The sequence below is a fragment of the Oncorhynchus tshawytscha genome, linkage group LG02 (assembly GCF_018296145.1).
Source record: "Oncorhynchus tshawytscha isolate Ot180627B linkage group LG02, Otsh_v2.0, whole genome shotgun sequence".
In the NCBI taxonomy this organism is placed as follows: domain Eukaryota; kingdom Metazoa; phylum Chordata; class Actinopteri; order Salmoniformes; family Salmonidae; genus Oncorhynchus; species Oncorhynchus tshawytscha.
In genome coordinates this window covers 31,983,014-31,992,149 of record NC_056430.1, presented here as the reverse complement: position 1 = coordinate 31,992,149, position 9,136 = coordinate 31,983,014, and the positions used below count along the sequence as shown (strand labels likewise).

The 9,136-nt window shown below is 40.2% G+C and overlaps 1 protein-coding gene across 4 annotated transcripts; it reads left to right on the top strand.

The window, feature by feature from the left end:
- The first annotated feature begins 2,913 nt into the window (after positions 1–2,913).
- Positions 2,914–8,231, top strand: cdkn1a (cyclin-dependent kinase inhibitor 1A). Of its 4 annotated transcripts, none has more exons than XM_024378448.1 (3): positions 2,914–3,020; positions 6,728–7,176; positions 7,338–8,231. In XM_024378448.1, the coding sequence occupies exons 2-3, from the start codon at positions 6,741–6,743 to the stop codon at positions 7,391–7,393; spliced, it is 492 nt and encodes a 163-aa protein (XP_024234216.1). In that variant the 5' UTR covers positions 2,914–3,020; positions 6,728–6,740; the 3' UTR covers positions 7,394–8,231. The 4 variants fall into 4 exon arrangements, with proteins under 4 accessions (XP_024234216.1, XP_024234207.1, XP_024234193.1 ...); XM_024378439.1 differs by lacking the exon at positions 2,914–3,020 and adding an exon at positions 3,999–4,249; XM_024378425.2 differs by lacking the exon at positions 2,914–3,020 and adding an exon at positions 5,659–6,125.
- Positions 8,232–9,136: the final 905 nt, after the last annotated feature.

The following is a 9,136-nucleotide window of genomic DNA, read 5'->3' as shown; positions in this document are numbered from 1 at the left end:
GTTGTTTCTTTGTTGATTTGTTATTCAGTGTTCAGTTTTGATTCTTACTAAAAATCATGAACACTTACCATGCTGCACCTTGGTCCTCACCTTCTTCCACCGACGACAGCCGTTACAGATGGACCTCTCTGTCAATGGAGGCAGCTAAGAGGAGGACGGCTCATAATAAGGGCTGACACGGCGCGAATGGAATGGCATCAAACACATGTAAAACATGTGTTTGATGTATTTGATACCCTTTCACCCATTCCGCTCCAGCCATTACGACAAGCCCGTCCTCCCCAATTAAGGTGCCACCAACATCCTGTACACTGTATATATAATAGATGTAGCTGAAATACAAGATTAAATAGACAATAGTCTGTAAGGTGACAATAGTATCAAATGTCTTGTGAATTAAGAGACTGATGAACAGCGCAGCGTGTGTAATTGACAAAGAAAGGAACAGGGCTTACCAAAAATCTACTTTTTTTTCAATTCTTCACTCAACAATGTAGATTTTAATTTGAAAGGATTTGACAGTCTGCTTTAATATGTCATAGACCACATGACCAAAAGTATGTGGACTCCTGTTCATCAAACATCTCATTCCAAAATCATGGGCATTAGTATGGAGTTGGTCCCCCTTTTGCTGCTGTAACAGCCTTCACTCTTTTGGGAAGGCTTTCCACTAGATTTTGGAACATTGCTGCGGGGATGTGCTTCCACTCAGCCACAAGAACATTAGTGAGGTTGGAATCAGCCAAGACCTCAGACCTCAGAAAAGTCTGGCACAAGTCTGGTTCATCCTTGGGAGCAATTTCCAAACGCCCGAAGGTACCACGTTCATCTGTACAAACAATAGTATGCAAGTATAAACACCATGGGACCACGCAGCCGTCATACCACTCAGGAAGGAGACACGTTCTGTCTCCTAGAAATTAACATACTTTGGTGTGAAAAGTGCAAATCAATCCCAGAACAACAGCAAAGGACCTTGTGAAGATGCTGGAGGAAACAGGTTCAAAAGTATCTATATCCACAGTAAAATGAGTCCTATATCAACATAACCTGAAAGGCTGCTCAGCAAGGAAGAAGCCACTACTCCAAAATCGCCATAAAAAAGCCAGACTACGTTTTGCAACTGCACATGGGGACAAAGATCGTACTTTTTGGAGAAATATCCTCTGGTCTAATGAAACAAAAATAGAACTGCTTGGCCATAATGACCATCGTTATGTTTGGAGGAAAAAGGGGGAGGCTTGCAAGCCGAAGAACACCATCCCAACCGTGAAGCACGGGGGTGGCAGAATCGTGTTGAGGGGGTGCTTTGCTCCAGGAGGCACATCACAAAATAGATGGTGTCATGAGGCAGGAAAATTATGTGGATATATTGAAGCAACATCTCAAGACATCAGTCAGAAAGTTAAAGCTTGGTTGGAAATGGGTCTTTCAAATGGACAATGACCCTAAGCATACTTCCAAAGTTGTGGTAAAATGGCTTAAGGACAACAAAGTCAAGGTATTGGAGTGGCCATCACAAAGCCCTGACCTCAATCCCATAGACAATTTGTGGGCAGAACTGAAAAGGCGTGTGCGAGCAAGGAGGCCTACAAACCTGACTCAATTACACCAGCTCTGTCAGGAGGAATGAGCCAAAATTCAACCAACTTATTGTGGGGAGCTTGTGGAAGGCTACCCGAAACCTTTGACCCAAGTTAAACAATTTAAAGGCAATGCTACCAAATACTAATTGAGTGTATGTAAACATCTGACCCACTGGGAATGTGATGAAATAAATAAAAGCTTAAATAAATCATTGTCACTACTATTATTCTGACATTTCACATTCTTAAAATAAAGTGGTGATCCTAACTGACCTAAGACTGGGAATTTTTACTCGGATTAAATATCAGGAATTGTGCAAAACTGAGTTTAAATGTATTTGGCTAAGGTGTATGTAAACCTCTGACTTCAACTGTACTTAAAGGATTTAGATTGTCAAAAAAGAGAGTGAAGGAACTCACAGAAAGTGAAAAAAGACAGGAGCGAAAGAAATGGAGGGTCAGATAGGCAAAACACATATTGGTGGCATATTGGTGATCAGTTGCCCAATTTAATTAAATATGGTTTTTGTATCTACCTAACTGTTGCTATATTCATTAGTAAACATTTGAAGGATATGATCATTCGATTTTGATGACTCAACCTATATTTCTAATGTTACAACACATGCATGTTTAAAGTAAATTATTACTAATCCAAACAATTTCTTAATATTATCATTAACATTTTCTGTCTTTGATTATATATGAAAATGAAAGACAGAAATTAGATTCCAGAAAGCCTGAATTGTCATCTAAAATATAGGTAACACCAGTGACAAAAAGGCAGCACAAGCATTTTATGTCATGTGGTAAAAATATAAATATGTTAAACTGTAATTTATGTTGATTTATAATGTTAAGGGGTTAACTATTATCTGACTAAGATTTGATTTCGATTTGTAAAAGTTGGCTGTTCAAAAGGCACCATTTTCATAGAATGACCCACATGTATTTCTAAATGTATTTTCGCAATGCCCGCGAACCCGACGCGGGCGGTGTGATCAGCATGTGGGTCATCTAGCGACTTCGAACGCCAAATCAAGCAACCAAAAGCGATTCTCACTGAAAAATAGTTGGCAACACTGATCATTCCTCCCAAAATTGAGAAAACCAAACTCATTTTTAGATCTCAGCCATTATAGCGTCTATGACAACATGGGCAGCGCTATTGAGGCCCATATAAATAAAGGTGAAATAAATAAATATGAATCCCCACCCATTTGACTACTTTGACTGCAGTCCAAACACTTCAAAGAAACACCCTATCCCCTCAGACATCAAATTAAGTGTACACTTCTGTTGTCATATCATGACGTCTGACAAGTATACACTTGCAGGGAAGGACGGAAGGACAGATTTTTAAATGGACCGCCCATTCCCAGAAATTCGTCAATCGTTCAACGCGATGATTGTGTTTTAAGCCACCGGTAGCGTGTGAGTGCTTTATATGCGCTACAGTCAATTATGATTGCATGTCTACTTACATTAAATATATCATTATTAATATTCGCCCACTGTATGATAGCTAGCTAAATAACGTTAGCCTGCCTAGCTGGAACTTCTGAAGAAGGAACATGTTTTATTTATACAATTTCCAAAAGCTAACCAAACAAAAACATCATTACTTTTACGAGACGTGTTTGTGCCGTAATGTGCATTGGTAGCAGATTTCTAATTTATTTACATTCGTTTTTACTTACACTTGTATGTTGACTCTATTGACATTGACGTTACTTTTTGGCGGACTTTTCTTAGCGGTTGTACAATCGTCGCGAATTGAATTATGGGGAGTTTCAGGAACCGAAGTGAACATAATTGTACAGTACACTGACAAATTCGACTAAAGATGAGGGGCTTACGTTGCAAATTTACCAAGCTTGTCTCATCATTTGAACCGCCCGCCAAGATGGTGAAGGGGATTCCCCCAAGGGCATAAAAACTGGACAGTTTCATCTCAATCTCTTCATTCAAAGACTCAATCATGGACACTTACTGACAGTTGTGGCTGCTTTGCGTGATGAATTGTTGTCTCTACCTTCTTACCCTTTGTGCTGTTGTCTGTGCCCAATAATGTTTGTACCATGTTTTGTGCCGCTACCATGTTATTGTAATGTTGTGTTGCTGCCTTGCTATGTTGTCTTATAGGTCTCTCTTTATGTAGTGTTGTGTTGCCTCTTTTGTCCTATATTTATATTTGAATCCCAGCCCCGTCCCGCAGGAGGCCTTTTTGTAGGCCGTCATTTTAAATAAGAATTTGTTCTTAACTGACTTGCCTAGTTAAATTAAATAAATAAAGTCTACGAGGGTGTGTCTTTTATAAGTCTTAACCGCAGCCTTTGACTACTTTAAAATGGCTGAAGCATGGAGGAAGGTACTGCCGATGTTAAAATTGCCATTTGGCCACTAGAGGCCTCTATCATTCTCTACTATAAAACCCCACTTCTGCATCACTAGAACACTGAGAAAGGTATCGAGCAAAGAGAAGCAGCCCTCAGTGAGGGTTTGAGTTGATTTAGTTGTGTCACAAGGATTTCGTTTTGAGAAAATTGGTATGCTAAGAAAAAGTTTACTTAACGTTGGCTAACGTCGTTTGTTTCATTTGATCTTCAAAGAGTAACCCGCATAAACCTAAAAAGGGACGTTTACATTAGGCTAGTTTAAATGTAAGTAAAATCTTAAAATATCTATGCATGCTATTTTTTATGTAAATTGAAAAGGCCTGTCGATTTGTAGGCTATAGACCGATGGAAATGTATTATTTAATACAACTGAACGAAGGCAAGTTGTAATCATCCTCACAGTTAACCTTGCTGTTGGTGGCTATGGTTTGATAAGATACGTTTTTGTCAATGATACAATGTATTTGCTTATTAGTCATACATTGTTGTCATTTTTCACTGGGTCAACAACATCTGTCCACTGGAAACCGTGTGTATTGATTCCCTCAGTTACCAGTTCAGACGATTTTCAGATTCACGTGGGGTGTAGTAGTAAGTGGGCAGGTTCTGAAGTCATGTGCGTCTGCTGTATTTCTCCCGCCACTTACTCGAATCCGCCCATTTCAGTGATGTCAACAGAGAGCTCTTTGAGTGGAAAGAGGAAATAAGGGTTTCTCCTGTCACGTTTCCATATATTTACCTTATTTTTTTGTAGACTATTCGTTTACTGTAGCTAGTTAACTCGGTTTGTATTGTTTTGAATGACATCAGACATGGTATCATGAAGATACTGTAAGATTAGACCCACATCGACCCCATACTCATCTCTTGTTTGATATGTTCACTTCACATAAGTTAACATTTTGAAAAGTGTATTTTTGATTTTGAGTACTTATAACAGAAATACCCAGTAATGTGATAATGGATAATACTGGGATTTTAATGTCTCCCTCAGAGTCTAGTTATGTAAAAACAAGCTGAGGCCTTAAATATGATTTGTAATGTAACTTCTAACTATACTGATGTCTTAGTCATGGGGCATGCCTTCAAATTCTCAGACATGTCTCATGTAATGACTTCAGGCCAGTCTGTTCTGCAGCCTTGCCCATGTGTGACTGCCCACCCTGTCAGGTGATTTCTCTCAGCAGACAGACAGGGAAAGAGAGACATGGAGAAGTAGGCTAGAGTAGATCAATTCACAGCAGGAGCTCCTTGGGATATGATTTTCTCTCCCAGGTTTTTTAAAAACAAAATGAGAACAGAAAAGTCCAACTCATGAGGATGTTGTGGGATGGGGTTGAGTTTGCTTTGAGTGGAATTTTGTATAAATAATTTGACTGACTGTACCAGATCTACTTCCAGTTTGATCTGGCAAAGTTCCCCCTGCATGTCTCAAAGGGCCCCATCCCGGATATCTCCTACAATTTAGTAAACGGGATCCCATCTTTCCCCCACTTCCTACTTCTTATGCACTTCAAGGAAATAATACATTTGCAACTCTATATGTGTAAAAATTATAATAGAACTGATTTTTCTTGCATGGCAATGAATGCTAAAGAATGTGGTTCCTTGTCAAAAATGTATACATTTAGCTTACAGTTACATAAATTCAGCTTGCGTAATTATCTCCTAAAGGAGTAATAGAAGCCTCTGCTTCCCTTATGGTAAACTTTGTTATTGCAGGGGAAGGTTCTTTACCATGAGAGTGCTCTGTGGTCATAGAGCAAGAATATGAGGGCTGGGATTTGACACTCAACACACCTGAACCCCTATTTAACCATTGTCTGACAGGGAAATAGATAGAAAATTGTGAAACATGACAATAGTGTCAGTTGATAGTAGTGGTACATTCAGACTAGTTATGTAATTACATGAAATATGTTTTTCTTAAATTATGGATGAACACTGGTGCCTAGTAGTTATTGTACTCCAGTCATAATGGTTGATGTTCAGGACTTGTCTCTACATGTCCATAGAGCTTTGCCCAGACATGTACTAGATCAGGAAAGTAGGAAGGCTTTGTGAATCACTGTCTGATGGCTGTTAAATACAACTGCAGCGTTCTCAATACACAGTCCAGTTCCTCCGTTACACATATGAAGTAAGTTACAATTAAGATTTTGAGAGAGGCTTACTTGTGCATAAATGGTAAGTTCTTTATTGGTTGTGGTAGGCTATACAACTTGTTACATTTAGTATTGTTTAAGTGATTATGGTTTGATAGTTGTTTTTTGAATTATATTGGAATATCAAATTATAGGATGCCATTTACTAATTTGTTTCGGTTTGATGGTTTTTGGTGATAGGGTGATTTAAGATCATTTCATTATGTTAGTTTAGTAGTTGAGGTTTAAATCTGCGAGAAACCGTCTTGGTCTTACATATATTCTTGCTATCATCTTTACCTATGTTCAGAGAAGTATCTGATTGGTTGCAGTGGAACATTGCATGATTTTTATTTTTTTTCCACTTCAGTGCTTTTAGATAGTTTTGCTATTCTGTAGAAGACTCAAGAAGGGGACTCAATAGTGACATACTCAAAGTACACCCGGTGTATACATTTGATATGACTTCTTTTCACATGATCTTACTGATGACGTCACTGTTTCCTGGACAGCGGCTCAGACCACTATCCTCTTGCTGTGCTCTATGTGCCCAGTCAACTAACCATGCTATCCTCTCGCTGTGTCCCCTGCAATCTAGAACCAGAACAACCATGGCCAGTTGTAAGCGCATCCTGAGCTCTCTGGGGAAAAGTCCTGCCAGGCAGAACCTGTTTGGCCCAGTTGACCGTGAGCAGCTGCAGCAGGAGTACCAGGACACCCTGCGCACAGACCTGGAGGACGCCTGTCGCCGCTGGGGCTTCGACTTCCTGTCAGATAAGCCTCTGGCTGGGGGAGACTTCCAGTGGGAAGAGGTACCGGGCACCAAGGTGCCTCTTCTCTACCTGCCCTGCCTGTTGAGTCAGGGGGAGGCACAGAAGATCAGAGGGCCGGCAGCATCCACAGGGAGGGTCAGGGCGGGGCCATGGCACCGTGGCAAGGAAAACATCCCTTGCACCCCTGAGAAGTACAGAGCCAACCTCCAGAACCTGGAGAAACCGCAAGACAAGAACGAGAACAAACTGAAGAGGAAACAGACCAACCTCACAGGTAGGAGGATTGGTGTGGTGGGTGGATGTAGGGGATGTTTTTCGGGTAGGGGATATTTTTGGGGGAGGGTTTATAAGTTGTTAGGGTTGAACATCTGGTTTACTTCAATTAAGTTTTGAACACGAGTCCAATGCTAATAAAACATCTATTGGTGTCTGCAGATTTCTACCAAGCCAAGAAGAGAGTGGTGGGTACGTCGCTTAAGTCAGGCCGGTGATTTCAGAGACACAGTCACAGCTGCCAGGGAGCCAACAGTCGGACAAAACCACAGCAAGCACTACTTCTCTCAGGAACCCACACGCTGAATAGACTGAGTACATACAGTACACTTACCAGAAGGAATACATAACCAATCCTCTGAACAAACGCAGTGAAAAATGAAACAACCTATTTTATTGCATCCATTACCGATGCATACTGTTTTATTTTAATATCCATGTAGGTTAACCGATGTACAATTGATTTCAATGTAAGGGGGCTTGTGTTCTCCCTGTGGTAAGGGAGGGACATTCTAATCGTGCATCCATGACCATTTGTGAGTCATGAAAGAACATCCTCTGCACCTTTATGACCGTTTAGTGTAAGGAAGACTTGAAAATCTAAGTCTGGACAGTTAAGGTCCTGCATTCCACAGCACTGATATAGACCAATCGAAACCATGCCTCTGGGTCTATGCATAAATCGTCTTGTTTTGATGACATGTTGAAATTATGAAACCATACTGTTTATGGTGCTGAGTTTGAATCTACTGTAATATGGTGTCACATTGAGAGGATGCTTGAAAAAAATGACCACAACAACACAATAGTCTTCAACAGTCTTTCCAGTTCAAATATCCAAATGTATGGATTGATGTTTTTTTCATTATGCTGTGTCTCTCATGAAGAGGGCCAATAAGAGGGTTATTGTCTGTCATTTGCAAGCACTTCCTTTCCAATGTATGCGTTGTTGTACATGAGATTTCACAATTTAAATATGTGTCTCAACATGTACTCATAGGAATCTACTTGAAGGGTACTGCTCTGCATAAAATTATGCAAACTCCTATATAGAAATGGCACTCTTTTTTTCTCACCTTTTATTTAACTAGGCAAGTCATTTAAGAACAAATTCTTATTTTCAATGACGGTTAGGAACAGTGGGTTATAACTGCCTTGTTCAGGGGCAGAATTACAGATTTTTACCTTGTCAGCTCGGGGTTTTGATCTTGCAAACTTCCGGTTATTATTTGGAATGCTCTAAACACTAGGCTACCTGCCACCCAATGTCCCCCTTTCTACCTAAATAGGGCTTCTTGCTATAATACTCTTGGGAATTTGTTGATAGGGACCTCTGCTATGTTCTTTCAAGCTTTTTACAAAGTCTATTTAGCATCTGAACACAAAGCCAGACATTCACGTTTCCTTAGATACAGTGAGGGGGGAAAAGAATCTGATCCCCTGCTGATTTTGTTCATTTGCCCACTGACAAAGAAATAATCAGTCTATAATTATAATGGTAGGTTTATTTGAACAGTGAGAGACAGAATAACAACAAAAAAATCCAGAAAAACGCATGTCAAAAATGTTATGAATTGATTTGCATTTTAATGAGGGAAATAAGTATTTGACACCCTCTCAATCAGAAAGATTTCTGGCTCCCAGGTGTCTTTTATACAGATAATGAGCTGAGATTAGGAGCACACTCTTAAAGGGAGTGCTCCTAATCTCAGTTTGTTACCTGTATAAAAGACACCTGTCCACAGAAGCAATCAATCAGATTCAAATCTCTCCACCATGGCCAAGACCAAAGAGCTCTCCAAGGATGTCAGGGACAAGATTGTAGACCTACACAACGCTGGAATGGGCTACAAGACCATCGCCAAGCAGCTTGGTGAGAAGGTGACAACAGTTGGTGCGATTTTTCGCAAATGGAAGAAACACAAAAGAACTGTCAATCTCCCTCGGCCCGGGGCTCCATG

Bases quoted from the DNA above. Each gene is read 5' to 3' on its own strand.
- cdkn1a (XM_024378425.2), top strand. From the start codon at position 6,061: ATGGCTGTTAAATACAACTGCAGCGTTCTCAATACACAGTCCAGTTCC. The intron at 6,126-6,727 runs GTAAGTTACAAT...CCTGCAATCTAG, and splicing joins TCCTCCGTTACACATATGAA to AACCAGAACAACCATGGCCA. The intron at 7,177-7,337 runs GTAGGAGGATTG...TGGTGTCTGCAG, and splicing joins GAAACAGACCAACCTCACAG to ATTTCTACCAAGCCAAGAAG.